Source organism: Gymnogyps californianus, chromosome 3 (assembly GCF_018139145.2).
Source record: "Gymnogyps californianus isolate 813 chromosome 3, ASM1813914v2, whole genome shotgun sequence".
NCBI classification, from domain to species: Eukaryota; Metazoa; Chordata; class Aves; order Accipitriformes; family Cathartidae; genus Gymnogyps; species Gymnogyps californianus.
In genome coordinates this window covers 43,221,992-43,245,165 of record NC_059473.1, presented here as the reverse complement: position 1 = coordinate 43,245,165, position 23,174 = coordinate 43,221,992, and the positions used below count along the sequence as shown (strand labels likewise).

Genomic DNA, 23,174 nt, shown 5'->3' with positions numbered 1-23,174 from the left:
TTAAAAAGAATTACTTTAGTCCTCTTGGGAAAAATTATCTAAAAAACCTCTCCCCCATTTTTCACAAAAGTCATTGGAATTTTTTTGAGCCAACCTTTCTCCTGTTCGGCTACAAATGGGCATTTAACAAAATAGGTGCTAGACAGACAAATCAATATGGCCAAAACAAGGGCAAGCTAAGATATAGCTGTGATTTTGTCGATCACACTATTCCTCTCATCTTTTGTACAACAGGTAACCAAATCTGTGTGTTAGATATCAAATTTATGGCTAGTAACACAGAATAATTTTGATCAAAATATCAGTGAAATTTCAAACTTTTGTCCTTATTAGTGACTTCGTTTGGGTACCTATGCCTGCTGTTGATAAAGCTTCCAGGCAAATCTGAAATATTGGTAAGGCAGTATGTTCACAGCAGTTTTTCCCCTCTTCCCCAATGTGATGAGCAGTAGACATTCAGCATTCATCTTTGGCACAATGGGCCTGATGTTATCAAATGTCTCGTTCTTTCCTTGTGCCTTTGGAAAAAGTGGTGGTAGTAATGGTAATTCAAAGCTAAATCTTCATGTCTTACTGTCAAGACTGTGTCTGTGACAAAGACCATGACTTTCATTCTTTCTTAAGAAAAATTCATGTCGTTCAGTCTTCCAGAGAGATTATTGAATGTGCCTCCCTGCATTTTGACTGCTATGCAGTTTGTTGAAAGTCTAAATATACATTGTGTCCACCAAGATGCTCTCTTCTCAATAAAGATAAAAGCCAGAAATTCCTGGCAGTTTCTTAAAAGTGCTAAAATTATTTTTTGAAGTGCTTGTTCTTTCACCACCTATTCCTCTTTTTTTTTGTTCTTGACCAAGTAACTCAAAGATCAACAAATATGCTAATGGATAAAAGATAAGGAAGGACAACCAGTAAATGAGGAGGGGAAATAATTGTGTGTTGCCACCATAGCCAGGTTAAATTGATCTTCAGCACTGAAATGAAGCTGCCAGAGAGATAACATAGTATGATTGTTTCCAATTTATTCTGTAATGAATCTGATGCTCCAGTCAAACAGAAGGTCAGTCTACTGTGATAAAAGAAAGGGTATAAATGCTGTATATAAGAAATTAAATTAGGAGTCCTATATGAAAGAATAATGCTGCTTATGGAGTTGTCACATTTGTAGACTCAAAAATATGTATTTATCGATATTGCTTGAAGAGTGTGATGTGCATAATGTTACGTGAGGTGTTCTGCCAAAGGAATATGGACTTACACTCTTGACAGTGTCTTGTCTGACAGTCTCTGCTCCTGACCAACGTCAGTCAGCTGCAACTCAAGTCTAAGGAATTCATAAATCTTCAGCAGAAGCTGAAAGGTTGCTCATGCTTTAACAAGATTTATTTATTCTTTCATGAGTGGTTAAACTGATTATAGATAAATAGAAACTGTAATGAAAACATTGTGAAAAAAATGGTTGCAGTTTCTTGGGATAAAAGTGAATTTTATCACTTTAATTTTCTTTCACTCAAGATTTATGCTGCATTTCTCAAGAGGAACATTTACTCGGGCATGATTTCTGAATTTTCAGAACCCCCAAATCCTGTTGAGTTAGCTTGGATGTCTTTGAGCACTTACCTGGCCTAGCAGATAAAGAATTCTGTCTAATAGTATTTAAACACTGTGGAGCAAGTAGTCTGGAGGTTGATAATCTTCAGTGTGGTTGATATATCATTAATACTTTCTGGTAAAACAGAGACAATACTCCAGAAGCTCCCTCTGCATACCTTCTGTATAGAAAAGTATATCATTTGGAGGGAAAATGGGTGAATATGCAGAGATTTAACAATACATAAGGGTGTAGAGGGTAGTGTGACACGCATCAAAGCTGCTGTTCTCTAGAGGCTGCCTGCTTTCAGCCCAAGGAAGAAGGATTCAAGCTTCTAGAATATATTTCATACCAAATAGGTGACGGTACAACGTACACTATTTTCCCTCATCAGTGAATTGAGCACTTCTAATAGAAAAAGTCAGTAGCTTCTAGATTCACCTGTCCAAATTCTACCTTAGATCTGTCCCAAGGACTTAAAAGGTCAATATATTAAGAGGCAATCAAAACTGGAGAACACATTCATAAAACTACCTTCTTGAACTAATCCCTGAATAGCGTTTTATCAGGAAATTAACTTCTCTGTCACAGATTGTCCAGAGATTGATAAGGATTTCTTTTTTCTTTCTCAAAAGGCCCCATTTTATTACAACATACAAGTATATCACTTCTCTTTATCTTTCAGTCTGCACAAGGTGGCGGTCATCGAACGCTACTCTACGGGCATGCAATCTTGCTGCGCCATTCCTACAGCGGCATGGTATGTAACAGGAGTTGATAGCAGCAATGATTTCTTTTTTGTATGAAAATTATGTTTGAAAGTGCCCAGACTACTGCCATTTACTGAAATCTGGAGAATTATTCACATCAAAGAGGCATTTTACCCATGGTTAATGGAAACCTTTGTGAAGGGTAGGTGCTTAGAAATACGAAACCAAGCTGGTCGTATCTGGGTAAGTGCTAAAACTAAATCTGGCTCCATAGTGATGAGTTCTCTGTTCATCAGTCTATTTTGAGTTGGTGATTTCTCATGTCTTTTCCCTTGGATATTGCATATTGCATAAGCTGTGACTGAATCCACAGCTGGCATCTGGCTGGCAACCTGAACATATGTTGGAGACTGAGTGGAAAAGGAAATTCCTTCTTGCACATATTTTGGACAGAAGCCTTACTCTTCAATTCCCTGATGAATTATACGGGTTCCAAACTCGTTAACTACCAGTGAGACTTCATGGAGCTGAAATTCGATGCAACCAGCTCCTCTATTTCCACTCTCAGTATTCCCATCTCAGTGGAAAGATAACCTGGATAGACTGAGAGGTTATTTTAGAACATATATCTTTGTCAAGTCTCCTTGAATGCTATTCAGTTTATCAGGTATATGTGTTCTTGATAGTAACTAGTAGGGATAATTTAAGAATAGTTAATCCTGTGTTAGTAGGTTGATGGCTTTTTGTATTTCAGTGGATTATCAGACATGAGTGGAACTAGTAATGCATGTTTTTTTCTTTTGATAGTATCTGTGCTGCCTCTCTACATCTCGATCTTCAATGGATAAGCTGGCATTTGATGTAGGATTGCAAGAGGACACAACAGGTAAACACTAGTTTAAAAGACTATGTGATGAAAAATACTTTCAGTCTAAAAATCAGAATAGAGACCTATAAATACATATAAATGTAAAAATAAGACTATTTTAAGGACTAAAGAAACAAAACTTAATATTTCTGTGTTTTACACATTCAGTGTCTTATCTTTACATTTTCTAATAGATTATGTAATTTCTTTTCTGTGAGATATAAACATGCCTATTGATACTTAAGTATAAAATTATAATATTGAATATAAGTAAAGGAATATTCCCAAGTTGTTATTCCTGTAGAAGCCTCCTGCTGAAAATTTTTTAAACTTGTATTATTTTACATAAAGATTCTATTAAAGTTTTAGAACTGCTGGTGACTTGGATTTATTTCTGTTTTTAAGACTGATATAGCTTCTTACAATGCCATCAGTTTGGTGTAATTGTTTAACTTGAAATGATAAGTTTGCTTGTTTTTTAAAGCCTTGCTCTAGCTAGGAGCAATAACAGTAATAACAGCAACAATTGAACAGTTCCGAGATCAAAGAGATTTTTTCTGAAAAGCATACTTTTTGTTCAAGAAGTATATCTGAAAACAAGGTTTATCCATGGGAACGGAATTTGTGACTTTAAGACTTAAATATTCTGGGGAATTAGAGACACTAACAGTCAGTAGAAGTGAAAGAATATAATTGAATTTGGATTTATGAGATCTTTCAAATATTATTTTAAGTGATATTGTAGATGCTTATTTTTATTGCCCTTAGTGATGGGTTGCTCCACTTATTTGTCCTAATTCTCGGTGGAATATTCTTCAGTGTCTTTCCCAGAACCTGGAATGAAGGTGACAGGGAAGCTCTTTAGCAAAAGCAGCCTGGACCATGTTGCCTAGAGAACACAGAGAGGCGCCTCCTTACTCAGCTCTGGAATCACTGTTCCAGAGGTCTTGCTGTCTTCTGTGTAGGTGTATTATTTCCAGCTGAGTTTCTGACAAGGTGGTGCAGGAATGGTATTAGTTATTGAAAACACATGGATACTTGGTTTATTCAACTGAAAACTGGGTCAGAACTTTAGGACTGAGATAAATGTGAAAGTAATGGCAATAAAGTTGGGCATTTTCTTTCTAATTTCTTTCTCTGCTATTACTCAATAACGATATAGGTGAGGCATGCTGGTGGACCATCCATCCTGCTTCCAAGCAACGATCAGAAGGAGAAAAAGTGCGTGTTGGAGACGATCTTATTTTAGTCAGTGTCTCTTCGGAAAGGTATTTGGTAAGTTCTGTAAGAATATCTGTACAGTGCTTCCTCTACAGAAAAAACAGTTAATAAAAGTGTTATACTAAAGTCTGGTTTACATTTCCACCTCCACAAAAGTATAACTTAAGGTGTTTAAACTGGTATTTGATACCATTTTGCAAACCAAGACACTGAAGGTCTGGAAAGTGTGACATTGATATGTGACTAATCTAATTTGTGTTCATTTCAATAATGGAATAGAAGTTGAAAAAATTACTTGTGAAGAAAAAAAGAAAATAGAGAAAAAAGAAATCTGTCCAAATTGCATAATTGAGGTGTTTAGAGTCCCTATGAGTGTTCAGAGGTTAACAGCACTATCATATAAGAATTAAAACTTTATACCAAAATTTTGGAATGTTTAACTTAGGTACATAGCATTTTGTGGGCTTTAAAAGGTCCATATTTTCTTAGGATTGTGTACAGTGTAATATATACAGCTACTGACATGTCATAATTAAATATAATTAAAATATGTAATAATTAAATAGAATTGAAATATTTTAGAACTTTCTGTGGTAGCTGCTTTTTATCACTGGTTTAAATAACTTTCTTCCTCATCAAAGTAACTCACATTTGTTCTGTAATGAAACACTTCAGCACTTTAAGATGAATTTCTTTTTGTATTCCTGGTGTTGCAAACACCTGAACTATTCTATCTGGGAAAAAAAAAAGAGGAAAATAAGAAGAAAATCAGTCTGCTGGAAGCTTCTGTAAAATCATCTCCAGTGATTTGGCAAATGCAGCTACAACTAAAAAAATGGATCTTTAAAGAGGAAGTGTTTTTAGCTTTGTCAAGAGGACTGTTTCAGATCTGCATACAACATTAAAGTTTATTCTATGTTATTCACTTTTTATGCTACGAAACATTATTTCTGAGTTTTTTACAGTATTTAGAAAAAGAAGTGAAGAGTTTAATAAGGCTTAAAAAGAATGTTTTTCTTCTTTTTGGTAAAGTTGAAAAGGTTCTCCCTTCTTTTGGAAACACATAGAAAAATGAGAATATAATTATTAGAATATAATTGTAACTTCTAATTAGAAGCTCAGTAACTCATTTAATGAGTTATTTTTTGTAAGTAGACATTCTGACAACTTTCCGATCATCTTTACATTTTAAAATTATTTTTAATAACGACTTTTATGAGAATTGTAATTAGACTTACTGGAAAAGCAACTTATTGTGGACAAAATTAATGAGAAATCTAATTCATGAAAAGGTTTTATTTAAAGACATTGAATTTCTTTGAAATTCATTGAATTGCTGAATTGGGTTGCTGAAGTTGAATTTTGCTCCAGATTGTGTCTCTGTGTAGGTATATGCCTGAACTCATACTTTCTGCCCTCTAATTAGTAAATCAGCTCAGCCTTTTATATTATTTAGGGTTTGTGCCTCAACTGTCGATTCTCAAGGCTGTCATATGTACTTTTGCACAGCAAGAGACATGATGCTGACTGCAGACTCATTTTCCTCAACACGTGGTGTTAATACGTATACTGCGTCTTCCATGCAAAGCATCAGTATACTAAAAATAAATTATATTTTCCATGTAGAGAAAAATGACACAAATCTATGTTCTTGATATTTTAATCTCTGTATTATAGTCTTAAAATGGTTTAGAGCTAGATCTTAATGAATAGTTATTAAACTTTTTTCAGTTACACAGCTCTGGTTTGATAGTAAGAAGGAGCAAGGACTCAGCAAATTAATTTTGCTCTTACATGCACTCACCCCCACATTTTTATGAACAGATGTTTTCCCAGACTAAATTAAGAGCTGGTGACCGTAGCTTCACAATCATAAAAATATATGTGTTTTTGCTACCTACTCAGTAGTTATATTAGCACTGCAAATAAAGCAATGATACTTGACATATACTAAAAATTGTATAATGTTTAATTATACAATTAAACAAAAATTTAATTTGTATAATACAAGGGGAGAGAAGAACTATGTCAGCTTCATAAGTTAGTCTTCCAGTTGTCCGAGTGCAGCTTAATTACTTAATTTTTTTTCCCCATTGACTTTGTGACTTTATGATCTCAGTGTAGTCAGTATATTAACGTTTAGACCTAATTTGGTTGGCAACCACTATTAAGTATTAAGAAAATGTCAGGACTTTCCTATAGTTTCCCTTCGCTGCTTTCCATCAAAAAAAGATTTTGGGACAATTGACTTTATTTTTTTGCCCTGAAGAGTCATCTTTCTAATTGCAGTGAACAAGTGCTAAACTGGTAGGAAGACTAGTGTTAAAATAGTAAGCTAAAGGTCCAGAGATGTGGATTTTGGGTGTTTGTTGACTCAGCAATGTCCCTGGGCAAGTCATTCAGCTGCTCTGACTCTCATTATCCCCACCTATACAATGGGATTTTGGATGCTTATTTTTCTGTGTAGAATTTCTGAGGAAAAGCACTTACGTAAGTGCTTGTGGCATTATGTAATGCGTGAGCTGCACTATTGCCAGATCCTTCAGAGGAGAAACTTGGCTCTGCTGAACTCTGTTAGCATAGAGCAAAAAGAAGTTCTGCTATAAATATTGCCACCATTTAAGTTCAAGCCAGAGTTGCTCTGTTTCCTTTCTTGAGGCAGTGCAGCCCAGAACAGATGTAGTATTTCCAGCGTGTTTCCCCATCTTGTACATAATAGTATGTACCCCTGCACTGAGGTTTGCCTATGCCTACTGTTAATTATATACCATGATTGCTTTCAAAATTGCCAATTTTCAATAGTTTAGAAATTCAATTAATTATAGTTTCTTTCAAATTCATGAAGCCTCTGGATAACTTAGTCTTTTAAACATAATTCAAGAAAAATTCCTTAGATGTGAAGTTGAAATACAAAATGCATAAATGAAGACAAAAATGAAAATTAGTATCAATGAGGTCAGTGTTATTCTGGCTAAGAAGTCAGGGAAGAGGAAAAAAATCCCAACTTTGAATCTGCAGTGCACAGATTTCAGTATAATGCAACAATTTCTGTACTGTGATATATATGTAGTTACTGAGTTGCTGTCCTGACTGTAATGCTGATCTGCAGCTGCATTACGCAAATCTGTGAACAAGTCTTGAGGTTTATTTCTTTGACTTAAATGCCCCCCCCCTTTTTTTTTTTCTTGAATACTGGAAACTAATATGAAACTAATTGGAAACTTTCCTTTGAAGTGTAAGCTTTTCCTTGAAGATTTCTATCACGGTTAACTGATGACAGAGTTCCCTTTCAAAAATAATATCATGCAAATTAGACCAAATTATTTGAAAGGTGGAGCTGATATCTGTCATTTGTCCGGGACAGGGGGACAGGTTCCTGAGTATTGGAAAGGCACTCCCTCTGCATCCTCTTGCATCAAATACATTGTTGTCCTGGTTTCGGCTGGGATAGAGTTAATTTTCTTCCTAGTAGCTGGTATAGTGCAGTGTTTTGGATTTAGTGTGAGAATAATGTTGATAACACACTGATTTTTTAGTTGTTGCTATGTAGTGTTTATGCTAAGTCAAGGATTTTTCAGCTTCTCGTGGCCAGCCAGCAAGGCGGCTGGAGGAGCACAGGAAGTTGGGAGGGGACACAGCCAGGACAGCTGACCCAACTGGCCAAAGGGATATTCCATAACATATGACATCATGCCCAGTATATAAACTGGGGGGAGATGGCTGGGAGGGGCAGATTGCTGCTCAGGAACTAACTGGACATCGGTCGACAGGTGGTGAGCAATTGCATTGTGCATCACTGGTTTTGTATATTCTAATTCCTTTAGTATTATTATTGTCAGATTATTATTATTACTATCATTATTTTCCCTTCCTTTCTGTCCTATTAAACTGTCTGTATCTCAACCCACAAGGTTTTTTTTTTTCGATTCTCTCCCCCATCCCACTGGGTGGGGGGAGTGAGCAAGTGGCTGCGTGGTGCTTAGTTGCCGGCTGGGGTTAAACCACGACAATTGTTTATTTTCAGCTCTTAGTTTTCATTCTCTTATTTATTATCAGATACTTGGGACAGCTTCTAAATATCTGTAGCATTTGTTGGTGCGATAGTACCAGGGAACACAGCAGTGTGTGATTTTTTTTTTTTTTTTTTTTAATTTTTAAAATTTTATTCTCCCCTTTCATTTTTTTTCTAAAAGTATGAAACTCAGCATTGGACTTTGCTTTCTTCTGTGTAAGTTCACAATTCCATCATTTACTTTTTGTTGAAAAATAGTAGAAAAGGTTTTTCTTAAAAATAATTTGAATCTGCATAAACAAACCTGAAATTAGTGGAACCAAGGTAGTATTGAACTGCTCTGTTACACTGATCATAATGCGGTTCCCACAGAGTCTTTATACAATTTGAAATGTTATTGTGGAGGCTGGTAGATCTTCCCGATAATTAAGGTTGTCAGGCTGCTCTGCTGTATAAAATCCTGCTTCCAAGTGCTTATAATCAAGTGGTTGTAATGTAAAAAATTATTCATTAGAAATAGTAGCATCTATTTCTGTTATGTTTTTGGGTTTTCTTAATCAGTCTGAGAGAATTTTTTTTAGTTCATCCAGAAGAGGTCAGATGTCACTGAGCTTGAAGACAGGGAAGAAAAAAAAAAAATTCACATCACTAAGAAAATTAATCTCGTTTTCATGAAAATGTTGAGCATCCCACTCTTTATAGCAAACACAGAAAATTAGAAGGAGCGTTCTTGATATCACAGGTGTACTTTTTGCTAACTCTAAAAAAAAGAAAAAGAAAAGAAAAAGGAAAAAAAAGGTAACAAGCCTTTCCTTGCTTAAACTTAGTAAAGAAACATTCCCCTGAAATAATGCAGCTTGGTCATGCCCAGGGAAGATTTTTAAAATTTTGTTTTAGTAGCTAAAAGTCTGATGACTTTGTCTATTTTGCATAAGCTAGACCTCTTGCACCTCCTGTATGTTAATGAACTGTTTAAACTCCCTCTACAGCGAATAATTAAATACACCCCAACCCAGGTGGAACCAGATATTCCTTGTAATGGGTAGCTCAAGGTAGGGATGAAGTCAGGCACTGTATTGACAGCTGAGAACTCAGTGTTTTATGTGCTGCCAGTGATCTGCTGTCATTTAAGATATGTGGAGGAGGAAGCTATGAGAAAGTAGAACGAACAAAAGGCAGGTGAAGTAGCAGGGACAGGAGACTGGGACTGAAGTGGGAAGGAGGGAAACTGAGTGGGACTTGATGACTGGCTGAAAAGATTGGCAGCTGAAGGCAGGCAGGCAGTAAGGGACTAAGAAATCATCTGCGACAAGAAGCTGTTGACAAGGGAGGAGTGGGCACCTGCTAGTTAAAGTTGTGTTAGAAATTTGGGGCAGAAAACCTGTGCCGTTTTGGCAGGGAGAATTGATAGAAGAACCAGTGGAGTGGGACTGGGAATGAAGGACGACGAGAGATCTGTAGAGGAGTAGGCTGGCTGGGGAGAACCAAACCGCTGGACAAAGATCCAGAGAGGAGAAAGTCTGGGGCCAAGAAATGAGAAAAGAATTGGGGGGCAGGAGTTGTGGTGAGTTTCTGGAAAGAAGTCTAATGCTGGCTGACATGGGAAGGAAAAGGTTGAGCAAGAAAAAAGCCAAAAGGCCATGTGAGGCTTTGCAGGTCTGAAGAGAATCTTTTGAAGCAGGAGGAGGTCCTAATTCTGGGTGATAAGGTAGGCTGTAACTGGGTTGGGAAGCTGGATTGGCTAGGTGAGAGATATGGGACTGGGATGAAGATTTGGAGAGGAAAAGAGAGTGGGAGAGGCCTGGAGCAATTAGGCTAGGTAACTGCTATCAGCAGCTATCTAGGAAACCCCTTGTATTAAGGCACAGCAGTCATCTGTGGTGTGCTGACAGCCTACTCCTGTCCTGATTTTGTGTTAGTTTAGGTGGTTTTAAAGTTTCTTTCTCTACCTGTGGTTCATGGGGGTGTCAGTGTGATGCCACCTACTGTAACTGTGGGTTTTTTGCCTTTTTTTTTTTTTAGATATAGGAAAATTACATGTAAATTATACCACAAAAAATAGTTCTCTTAAGTTTTGAAAAACCACAGGCATTAGAAAATGCAAAAATTGTGGCACTGATATATTTTTATGAAATCTCTTAAATATACAGTCACACTGGCTTGTTATGGAACACTATCTCAGTGCTGATAAAAGTTTGATCGATGTGTCAGGGCTGAGTAGCAGAGAGGCTGTGGAATGAAGCAACTTTGAAGATGAAATTTCAAGCTGGGAATTGCAGGTGGAGGATTGGTGGTATCATGCTTAGTTAATTATTTTCCTGGAGAATTAGATTTTGTACCAGACTCTGCTGTGGAATTTGCTGAGCAGATCTTCTTTTATACCAGGCTTGCTTTCAAGAGGTCACTAACTGTTCATCCCTTACCAGGAATATTCCTTACCTGAGTTGTGGCTCTGAGGTCTCCTCCTTCTGCTAGAGGTTGAGGTCCCAGAGTTGCTCAGTCTTGATACCTGCAACTGAGGTGAATGGAAGATGTACCTTGAACATTAAAACTGCATATAGTGCAGTCTACAGTGGGAATTAAATAGGTCCTTGTCACCTCAACTTGGGCATCCTAGATTAATGAAAATTTCTTAGTGTAATCTATGTACCTCCACTCCCCATTGGAAAATGGGCTATAATGCTACTCCTTTGGGGTTTTGAGGAAACGAATTCATTAATATTTGTTGTGTTTTGTGAAATGCTGTAGTTGTTGGTAGCAAGAGAAAAGCCTGTGAGGAAATTAATAATTCTCTTTTCAAAGCTTTGAAGAATTGACTATATTGAATAAAGCATGAGGCTGCAGACTGAAGATTGAGGAGAAAACAAAGCATTGAGCAGCTGTTCATGAAGTGAGCTCCTTCATCCTGTATACACAGTGAGGCAGCACTTGTGGAAAAAATTGTACAGGATCATGCCATTGAAGACTGTAATATGATGCATTCACCAGAAGCCATTCTTTTTCCATAGACTACTTTGTTCGACATGTCCTAACTTGTGATGCTTGCTTCTGTAAAATTAATATTTTCTTAATGAAAGCTCTTGTGTCTAATCATACTAAATAATAATCATTTGGAAGCATAGTAGCTGATGTGCTTCAGGCTTTTTGATGTTATAGTGCAGAAAGAAAGCTAACATAAAGAGGGGGAATGCAGACTACCCCCATCTACCCTCTGTGGGATCCTTATGCTTTCCTGCCATGCATCTGCAATTACCTGCTGTCAGCTATGTGATAGTGGACTAGATGATTCTTGATGGCTGAGTTGTAATGGTGATTTCTGTGTATCTGTGGGTTTTAGCTACTACTCTCCCTTTGCTGATGGTACATTTATGCTGAGTGGAGGAGCTGGAATTGGTTAGTATAGTGCTGGCAATTCTCTTTCTTTATCAATGGAAGAATTCTCTTTGCTTGTGGATTTGCTGGCCAACTGTTTAAACCGCTTCAGAGAAATGCAAACAAACCAGGATTTTGTAGAGCTTTAAACGCATCTGAAATTTCCTAGGCTTTGCCTACTTTGGGTCAAAACTTAGGTTATCATTTTTTGTTCTGCATTTTAAGTTTACCCATATTTATTCAAACTTTTTCAAAGTATTCATGGATGTTTCAATGAATATAAATGTATTGCCACTTTTTAGATGTAAACACAAAAAACTAATGATATAAAAACTTTACACGGATGCAGTTATTACTTCTAGTTCTTTCCAATATCTCCCTTCCTTGTGACTGAATATTTTCATTTATTTTGACAGTGTCAATATAATACTCAGTGTTACAGAATACTTTTTCACTGACTCAAGTAATAAATTTTAATAGAAATAACACCTGGTAAGTAGGAAGATAACAAGTGGTTATCTTCTGGTTCTAGAGACAGTGCATCTAGTTTAACCTTTGGATTTTTGCTGAAGCTTGCTAATTCATCATTTTTTTGAAGCAAAATGTTTTTCCCTTCCTAATTAAAAAAAAAAAAGAAAGGGAGTATAGTTTGTTTTGCTTCTAGTTATAGATACAGGTACGTACTTTTTGACTTCTTTCCCAAGATAGAAATATCTCCAGTGTGGACATCTTCCAGTTTTGCTTTGCCAGGTCTCAGACTGACTAAGGAAAAGTAGAGAAGCATATAAAGTGCTCCCCCTCGCTCTGATGCATGTGTTCTCACTTGTGTACCTGTCGTGGGAATGGTGTCTGTTCAAGACTTGGAACATCTCAGAGGTTCTTGGGCCATTGAGGATAGGTGCCTAATGTTGTGGTTTAACCCCAACCAGCAACTAAACACCACACAGCTGCTCACTCACTCCACCCGTGATGGGATTGGGGAGAGAATTGGAAGAGTAAAAGTGAGAAAAGTCATGGGTTGAGATAAAGACAGTTTAATAGGTAAAGCAAAAGCCACGCAGGCAAGCAAAGCAAAACAAGGAATTCATTCACCACTTCCCATCGGCAAGCAGGTGTTCAGCCATCTCCAGGAAAGCAGGGCTCCATCACACGTAACAGTTACTGGGGAAGACAAACACCATAACTCTGAATGTCCCCCCTTCCTCCTTTTTCCCTCTAGTTTTATTGCTGAGCATGATGTCATAGGTCTGGAATATCCCTTTGGGCAGTTGGGGTCAGCTCTCCCATCTGTGTCCCCTCCCAACTTCTCGTGCACCCCCAGCCTGCTCGCTGGTGGAGTGGGGTGAGGAGCAGAAAATGCCTTGACTCTGTGTAAGCACTGCTCAGCAATAACTAAAACATCCCTGTGTCATCAACACTGTTTTCAGCACAAATCCAAAATGTAGCCCCATACTAGCTACTATGAAGAAAATTAACTCTACCCCAGCCAAAACCAGCACACTAAATGGTTTGAAACTGCTTCTCTGTCCTGATCATTGTCGTAATTTTAAGATAGTTAGAGAGAAAGGGGAAATAGCAAGGGCTGTCAGAGTCTCTGTGTACAGAAGACAAATAGATTGAATTGGATCATGTCTGTAGCCTTTATCTCTGCACCAGCTGGTACTAACTTTTGAAGCAGTGTGGTCGATGCTGTTGTTGTGTGCAGTACTTAAGCATTCTGGGAAGTGCTCTGCTTTGTACACAGTTCTCAAAATGTACCAGAAAAAAAAACTTTATTATTTTTCTTTTGCTATTCTCGCTATTTGAAGTGGCCTGAGATTGAAGGCAGAGACGTCATGATGTAAAGTGCAGATAGAAATAGATACTGCTAGATGAGATGTCGGTATTGACACACCTTAGCCAAGAGGAAGCCTGAAGCAAAAGTTTTCCTTTCTTTATGTTTTTCTCTTTGCACACATGCACGTTTTGGAGAACAGAAACTTTGATGCAGACTGACTGTGAAATTTAAAATACATCATCTAGTTATTTAGAGCTATTGTAAACGCAGCTATGCTGCTGCAATCACTGCTGAAGGGTTCTTCTGGAAATTACCATCTGATTCCTAAGCTCTCCAGTGAGCTTGAATACACTGTGTTCTTCTTGAAGACCTAGGAAGAGAGATGTGATTGTGTTACTTTTCTGCAGAGCAGTACAGAGTTTATAACATGACGGTAGGTTCAGTTGGGAAACCTGTAGTATTCTGGGAGATTTAAGTCTTGAAGTTTATCCTTGAGAAGCTGCTTGTGGACTGTAGTGTTAACCTGTATTCATAAAATACCATAATTTAATTCTGAAAAGTGATTAAAAACCTATGGCAGGTTAAATGCTGGTTTAGGAGATTACTAGTTTATTAGTAAGGAAGAAAAATCTAGCTTTTTGGTTGAGCCTGGACACCAGTGCAGAAAAGATGATATTTGGGTGAGACACAGGGCTGAAGGACCTGCCTGTAATGGTGAAGACCCATACCAGGATTAGAATAGACAGCAGGATTCCTGAACCCAACATATTTCTGCTTTGCAAATGTTGTTACTGCATACTTGAAAGACGTGCTACACATGTGGTCCTCATCAATGATGGCAACCTGCTACTTCTGCCAGATACTCTGTTATGCCAGCTAGCAAAGATCTGTGTAGTAGGTATGGACACTGTTCAACATCAGTGTGTCATGTCCACATCCTGGACATTGCGTTATGGGATTTGTTTCATTTTGGTAGTTTTATTGTGCTGTAAGTACAAAACCAAACAGATAGGCTCCAAATAAGTTATAGACAGGCAGCAGATTGCTTTAAAACAACATTGAGATTATAAAGCATAGCATTGAAAAGTTAGGCAATGCCAGGATTAAGAATGGCATCTCTAATCTGTTAGGATTTTTTCTATACATTTGACGTAATTGAATCTTTGAATGTCCGTTGACAGGGTACTTTCTCTACATAGTCAAAGCTTCTTTTTATTGATTGCTATGGATGGTTCCAGGGGATGAACACCGTAGCTTATGGAATTGTAAATGTCAGAATGCCTGCCTTCAGTTGTAAATTGGAGGATGCAGCGAGCAATCTAGGGAAGTGAAGGAAAGAAGAGAATTGCAGAGCTATACTCTCCATTTCTCTGCTGTGGTGATCATGTGTTGTATTAGGTCATTTAAACCATACTTTTTAAAGGTATAATTCTCTGGTGACTCAGCTTGAGACATCTGGGTTATAATCAGAGCTGCAACTGGAGTCAAATGAATGGATAAAAATAATAGGTGCTCTGAAGAGAGTTGTCAGCAATGTATTTTTGTTCAGTGTCCTATCTATACAACGGAACACTAATTCAGTTGATACCATGGTGTGTGAAAATAAGTTCATTAACATGTACAAAGCACACAGTTAAAAGAAGTGCTCTGTTGATGGCAGATCTAAATGACAGAGGAGTTATCCTCTTCCTCTTTTGCCTACCCTGAATGATGTGTTTTCCTCAAAAAGTAATATTTCTGCTTCACTGTGCTGATTGAATTGCTCATTGTCCCTAATTGGAATCTGTGTAGTGATCTCAGAGGAAACCTAACAAAATTAAGGCCCACAGGGCAGGAATGGGACTGGAGGTGTGCTGGGGATTGTAATCTCTCAGCCTGGTCTGCCATTGACTAGATTATATAACTGCAGTAAGGGGAAAATAAGAGGTGAAGTGGTGGTTTGTTCATTGAACATCCTCCATTACATGTGCTGAATGACACTGGTGCAGTGGAAACATGGCTTTTGTGAGATCTCTTACTTTGTATGTCATTAGATGTTATGGGAGCCTTCTAAATGAGCTGATGCGCTATTTCTTGTACTGCTGTGCACCTAGAAGATGTGCAGGCAGGAAGCCAGAAGAACTCTGCACATGTCATTGGGAATCTACCCCCTTCTGATCTCCATTGCCATTTTTGTCTTTTGCATGGTTAATAATTTTACCCAGAAGGTGTTAATGTTGGTCAGAAGATACAGAAACAGAGACCAATACTGCTGTATAGACACAGTTACTGTCCAGTAGTTTGAAAAAAAGTTTTGATAAAAGTGTCTAAATGTTACTGCATTTGAAAAATTATTACCTGGTAGGATAAACAGTATACTTCAAAGCAGCAGCTTATTTATAGAATGCTTGGTTCCATAATCTTATATAATATTATGTTGTTTGGCACTAACAGTGTATCAGTGGAACTGAGTGACGGTGTGGGACAAAGGATTTTGCGTGGATGTGATATATAATATGCCTTGAGATTAGAATTGCTGAGACAGTAATGTCATTGAACTAGTTGGAACACACACACATGAAGAATTCTGAGAAGAGAAAGCACCTGTGACATTCACTGTAAAGACCTGCAACATTGGCAGAAGATAGGGAGTAACACAGTAAAAGAAGAGCATCCATTGAATGCTTAGGTAGGAAGCGAGCATTTCAGGGAAAGATCATTTCAGATTTGCTTGGATCGTGAAAACTTTGTGCAAGAATATATTTTGGACACTCCCTTAAGTGCCTTACAAAGTCAATTACTTGATTACTTGATTTCTTTGATCTGATGGCAGTTTTAGGAAGCCAGTGGCCCACAAAAAATAATTAAGTGGTGAGTTACACTTGAAATACAGATTAATGTCACATCCCAATATTCAAACTTTGTGGAAAATCCCATTGCGTATAGAAGGAAGAACACCGCATCATTTAATAATCAGTTCTTCAGAGTGTTTGCTATGGTCTAAGACCCAAGCAGCTGACTATTCTGTGCCATTTATGTATGTCTTTTTGAGGCAAATATGCTGTTATTATTCTAGCTTTATTTTTAATTTCCCTTGAAGAGTACCCAGGTCTGACTTTGTGTTTACTTATACAGTCAATAGGAAAAATTTATGTATGAAAGAAACAAGAGAATGTTTGATACTATCATTGTATACTGTAATGAGATTTTTAATTAACCACAAATAAAAGCCTCCCTCTTTCCTGGTTTTAGCATCTCTCTTATGGCAATGGTAGCTTACATGTTGATGCAGCCTTCCAGCAGACGCTCTGGAGTGTAGCACCAATCAGTTCAGGAAGTGAAGTTGCCCAAGGTAAGATTGACTCAACTTTAATTATTGAAAGACTGATTGTAAATGAAATATCTGAAAAATCAAATTATTCTGCCAAGTGTGGGAGTGGGTTTCTCTTATGTAAACATTCAGTCCCATAAATAAATATTCTGAAAACAGAGGGAAAGTTATACTGAAAGTGACACTGATAGTTTTCTACATATTTTTTTCTAAATACTGAACAGCTCATTCAAATCTCATTTTGCTAAAGGTATGATAAAATTCATAACATTTTTTTTTTTAAATGACTTTTGGTCCTGGTTTAAAATATTATCTCAGATTATTCTGATGTATGCAGTCATGCTTACATGTTCCTGAGACCGAGTAAAAAATGGGCAAGAGGACTGGAAGTAGGATGTGAAATCCTAGGAGTTAAGACTGGGAATGGTTTTGTGGGGAGCATATGGTTGGGAAGAAAAACAAAAGGAGGGGAAAGACAGAAAGAGGCTAGAACAACTTTCAAAATTTGTTTATTTTATTTAGGAATTAGGAAGGGTTTTTTTAAATGCAACTTCTGACATGAAAGGACAAGGATCCCTGAATTTATGCCATGTTGGTTTCACAAAGAAAGAAAATCAGTCTTTTCCTTGAAAAGTCTGTCACGATGTAAAGCCTAGTGATTTCTAGTTTCCTACAGAATAATTGTTTTGAGTAGGTATTATAATACAACCTTAAGAAGGTTAAAGCTGCAGGTCCTTTCTTTCTTACTCCCTGGGATTTTTGGGTACTAGTTTTTTGAAAAGGTAATACACTGAAATTTCACATCAGTTCTTTTTATCTGGCATATTTTAAAACACAGTTGTGGAATGCTTTTGCAGCTTTGCTCATTCAGATTTCAGGGACAGCATTGCTAACACCTCCATTCTATATATTCGCTGTGTTTTTAGACTATGATAATCATTCTGCGCATTCAGATGCTCTGACATGGCTTCTAGTGCAATCTGTTATTAAAAAAATGCTAGTGCATTGCTTAACAGTGTCCTAAACTTTATGAAGAAAACCTTCTCCTCTCCAACTTGTTGCTCCTTCATACAAACTCCATTCTCCTTGTCCTCCCACTGCTGGCAGCACTGGTGTGGCATTCATGTTAATAATCCCAGTACAGTTTATTAGCTGAGACCCAGATTTGTGCTGTGCCACATCTCTTTGGTTGGTGAACCTCACTAGTGAGACCTACCTGGCTGTTTGGGAAGCAGAAGTCCGCAATGATAGAGTATAGTGTCATGTTATGCACTCATACCCACAGGAAATCATGTGAAAATGATGTAATATGATTTTAGCAGCTGTGCATTTCTCTGCGTATTTGCTTGTTCTTTGTTGCTGTGCCTTTCCATTTTCACTTTTCTCAGGTATAGACATTATCTTCGTTAAGCAGTATCTTTTCTAGAGAAGATCAGCTGGCTGGTGTCAGAAAGAATTAGAGCAAAAGCCTTATTCTAGCAAAACTGGCAAATGTTCCTGTAATCAAAGTTGTCTTGTTGTGAAGGGAGAGTGAATCTGACACTTAGTGTGTAAGACCTTACTCTATATGCCTCAGTAAAACTGTGGCCAAACTGGAGAAAATTACCTCAAAAAGAGGGAAGAGTAAAATAAAGCTGATTTTGTTAGTATCTGCAAAATACTTTGTCATCTTCATAAACAAAATGTTAGCGTATAGGAATAACTACACTACAATACCCTCTTTTAATCAAAACGTCCCATTAAAAACAGATTAATAAGTGAAACACTTCAGTTAAATGAGATTACTTTGAAGTGAAAATAATGGATAAATAGTCTGTAAAATGAAGTAGGATATTTGAGGTAGTTAGTTAAAAGAAAATTATTTCTTCTTACATGCATTTCTGCAAAACTGGCTTATGCAGAAGTTAGTTTATTGTTTAAGTCGAAACAAAGCTTTAGAGTCAGATCAAGTAATTTTGCTAATTCTGTACTGTGAAGTGGATGGGGGGCACTTTAAAAACAAAACAAACCCCCCCCCCCCCAAAAGCTACTTGGGGCAGAACTTCTCCAGAATTATATTGACACAGGTCCATGTAAAAATCAATATATGTAACTACTGTTACCTGGACATACCCCTCTGTGTCCAAATCAAGAATTTAAAAATTCAATGCTAAAATTGGCCACATAAATACTAATTTGGTATTGATTTCAAAGATTTAAAAAATATATCCTGAAATATTCCCTGATATATATTCAGGAAAAAGATTCCCTGTAGCTTCAAAATAAACCTGTGAAATGTCTACAGTGTGACTGTTGGGTCTTCAACACCATTTCCCTGTACAGATCTCTCTTACTGCACAGCATTACTTGTTAATATAGACATAGCTTCAAAATATTATTCCAATAATATTTTTTTAAAAAATCGTTTTGTTATAACACTAAACCCAAGGAATTGTGTTACCACATCCTGCTCAAATGCAGAATTTGATATTAACCAGTTCTAGCAAGAAGAGAAGAGGAGTTTAGGAAACAAACAAATGTTTACATTTAGCTTGTCAGACTGTAAAAATACCATTGAATTGCACTTAAAATCTACTAAGTCTTAGTATTCTTCAGTTATTAAATTATAATACAATATTTGTAGGATAACGTAAAATTATATTTCTTTTTAATGTCACATCTCTGATGCAAAAAGACTGATGAAAAAGCATCTATTTTGTTAATATCTTTACTGATTAGGATTATGGCCTTATTTTCAGCTTCTGGCTGCAGTGTCCTGGCTCTTCAAATATTGTGATGCTCCGTGTATGCTCTGTGCCTTAGTTTGTGAACACACATATCTGTACCTGTACGCTGTAAAGCCAAATGTTTGGCTTTGAACCTGCATGTGCAGTGGAGGTATAGGCAGTATAGGAGTTTCCCTTTGGAGACCAAATAAATTGTGATTGTAGGTTGGAAACCTGAAGTCAAGCAGAGCTTAGACTGGATCTTCCCAGAAGTTTTTCTCACAGAAAACTTCCAAAGACACCAAAAAGGATTTTAAAGTTAACTAACTAAATCAATCTTTGTTTTGTTACTATATAAACTGATATCCTTAACTTAAATCAAATCCAAAAGTGAGTAGGTAAAATGGAAGAGAAGAGTCTCCCACTTTTTCTGTTGTTATCTGGAGGGAAGTACTTGCTTCCTTGTTTCCATTGGATCAGTCTCTTTTCTGAGTTGCACTGTGTAGAATCCCCTGTCTGTGGCTCTCTTTCTCCTGATCCACCCTTTCCTACTTGCTGACTTGGAGCATTTTTTCATTTGGCAATGTTCAGCTGGCTCCCCCGGGTATGAGATATCTTCCCCTTCTTCTGACTCTCTTTTTAAAGTAACATAAAATACCAAGAGAAAAAAAGGAAATAAAACTGATAGTATTTATTACAGTTTGAACTATAGTTTTACGTGTTGCTGTGGTCAGACAAATGCACTTGATTTTCTCCCTTTATTCAAGGATATCTGATAGGAGGGGATGTTCTGAGGTTATTGCATGGTCACATGGATGAATGTTTGACAGTCCCTTCGGGTGAACACGGAGAAGAACAAAGAAGGTAGGTTTCCAGCTTAGAATAATAACAAATGTTGCTGAATCAATATTAAGTGTCACTGATAGTACAGATTTTTGAAGGATATTGTGATGAGATGTATTACTTGTAAGAAGGAGTATTGTTCAGATGAACTTTGGACATGAGCCTCTTGCATTTTCTTTTCAGTATTGCTCAAGTCTGATTTCACTTACCAGGTGTAAAAGCAATAGTGATTTTTGATAATTTATTGTTGTCTTTACTGACTTAAAAACACTGTGAATGAAATATGTTCATTTCTTTACTGCTGATTTTTTCTGTAATCACAAAAAATTCCTCAGGATAGGGTATGTTAAGATTACTGCCCAGTCCTTCAAGGCTACTAATCTGGGTATTGATCTCAGGTGTACCTGTCACCGTAGTCTAGAACTTAATCTATGGTTATTTTCTTGACTAAAGGAATCCTAGAATGGAAGTATGGAAGTGATCGACAGCTCGGTATGTGTCTCTCTCAGTTAACTAATAAATCCAAATGGTGAGAAGACTGGCACTGAAAGTGGCATGTCTCAGTGGAGTGATTACATGGGTGAATCGAAGTCCTGCTTATTTGCTCTAATAAAATATATCCTAAGCTTCTTATCAGTAGGGCTGTGTCATATGATTTATTCCTACCTTCAGCCTGAAGATTGCTAAATGATAATGTTGATTTTGGAATAGTTTGTTTAATGCAGCATATTGGGTAGCTTCATTTCCATGACAAAGAAAGTGCTATTCATTCATTTCCAAATGAGTTTTCTTGGTTTGCAAATAGAAATGTATTTTTTATTCTATTTTATTCTTATTTCTAAAGATAAGAACAAGACACTGGAAGCTCTCATAAAATATAGCAAAAATCTTCTATGAATTTTTAAATATTAATGCAAAAAACTTCAGTTTTCTCATACAGCTGCTAACCAACCCTTCCTGGCCATTTCTTATTTTTAGACAAGGGAATAGTTTTCGCACACAGAAGATATTTCAAAATACTGAGATTTAAAATGTGATCAGCTCATGTTTTACTTTTAGTTACTATGTGATAGATCCATTACAGCTTGGAGTTTATTGCTGCTATTATTATCCTCACCCTGGAAGTGATGAATAGATAAGATGATAAATAAATACGATCCTATAGTGTTTGCTCTTACTTCAGTCTAAATCCTGCAAAATTCCTTTTAAAAATTGTAGTTGCAGTGTAATTGCAGATTTATAGGATGATCAAGCACTTCAGTAATGAACTTTAACATTAAGAACACACTAAAAATCTGTCTCTTCAACAAGACTAATATTATATATAAACCGCAATAAAGGAGCATGAAGTTGCAAGTTAAAAAATTCATTTGATCTGCTTGTGCATTCACATGATGCATCTTTGTGTCCTATAACACGGGAAGAATAAGGTTCATTTCTTAAGCTGCAGACCAGTGCTGTAAACAGATCAGATCATTATTCTTCTTTCTGCAGCGTCTACCTTTTCCCCTATCCGTCTAGTACCCCAAAAGAAGCAGAGCTAGTAGACAACAAATAGTACCTATGTCTTTGTCTTTGTATTTCCTGAGAGCAATACCGAGAAACATTGATTCTCAGTGCTTCATAAAAACCAGATTTGATCTTCTGAAATTTTCTTGTTATTCAGGAGCTTTCTTTAATAAACAAACAGAATAAAAATAATTTTACTTTTTTTTCATATTCTCCTTTTTTGAAGTTCTTCTATTGCTTTTCTGAAATATTTTTAATGATTTTTACTAATAAACTTAGACTGTAATCTATGATTACTTTTAATTTTATGGAGTTAGGTATAATCGCTCTGTGCCCCACACTTTCTCTCTTAAATTATTAGTAAATTCAATTATTGCTTAAAACCTCTATACTTCTATCTCTAATTAGGACTCTTGCCTATTCAAAATAATATCTAAAAGGATAATTTGTGGCTCGCTTCAGTTTTCAATATGTATGCATACCTTATTTTGATGGGTGGTATTTAACTGCTGGTAGAATTATATTAAAAAATATGGTAATTTTGGCAGGCAGGAAATTGTAAGATAAATTATTTTATCTTTCATTTTAATTTAAGTTCTGTAACTTTTGCACATAAGGCATGTTAAAGTATGATATATTTGGAGTATAATAATTCCATATTATCCTTTCATTGCCTTTTGAAATAGTCTGGTGATAGATTATTGTGGTTGTGCTTGGTTTGTTTTGTTCCAGCATATGCCTGAAGAGCAGCTCTGCTCTGCAGAATGGCAGTGTAAAGGAACGCTGAGAAGTTCCATCTCTGTTGTGACTCACTAATTCCTCTATCTCATTTTTATTTTTCTGCAAAGGCCTCCTCTTTATGCCTTTTCAAATAAATAAAAGATCAGACAGTCCTAAAATAACAGTTTTATTCTATAATGTCACCTGGTATCTAATCCTGGGAATGAATAAATTGTTTTGATGTAAAGGATCCTCCTAGGCAGTTTCTAAAAATAACTGCTGTTTTTCTCTATTCTTAGAGCATTGATACAGTTACATAAATCTGAGTATAAAAGTGTTTCAAAGATTACCAGAAGTCCAAAATAAAACACACGTTCCCAAGCTGTTTATACTCTTGTGGAACAGCATTTAGCACAGTGGAGACCTACAATACAGTGACAGTGCAGATACTGTATTCATGATTACAGTACCTAACAAAGCTTCCTCCGAGGCAAGGTCATCCAAATCTGCATTGGAAGAGGCCTAGTACAGTGGCA

General features: G+C 36.7%; 1 protein-coding gene across 1 annotated transcript in view; it reads left to right on the top strand.

The window, feature by feature from the left end:
- The window catches only part of RYR2 (ryanodine receptor 2), a 341,359-nt gene that overhangs the window by 63,463 nt on the left and 254,722 nt on the right, over positions 1 to 23,174 (top strand). Inside the window, exons 6-10 of the mRNA XM_050893208.1 lie at positions 2,277 to 2,351; positions 3,109 to 3,187; positions 4,332 to 4,444; positions 16,783 to 16,882; positions 20,334 to 20,430. Coding sequence (XP_050749165.1) covers positions 2,277 to 2,351; positions 3,109 to 3,187; positions 4,332 to 4,444; positions 16,783 to 16,882; positions 20,334 to 20,430 — 464 coding nt within the window. The remainder of the gene's footprint in view (positions 1 to 2,276; positions 2,352 to 3,108; positions 3,188 to 4,331; positions 4,445 to 16,782; positions 16,883 to 20,333; positions 20,431 to 23,174) is intronic.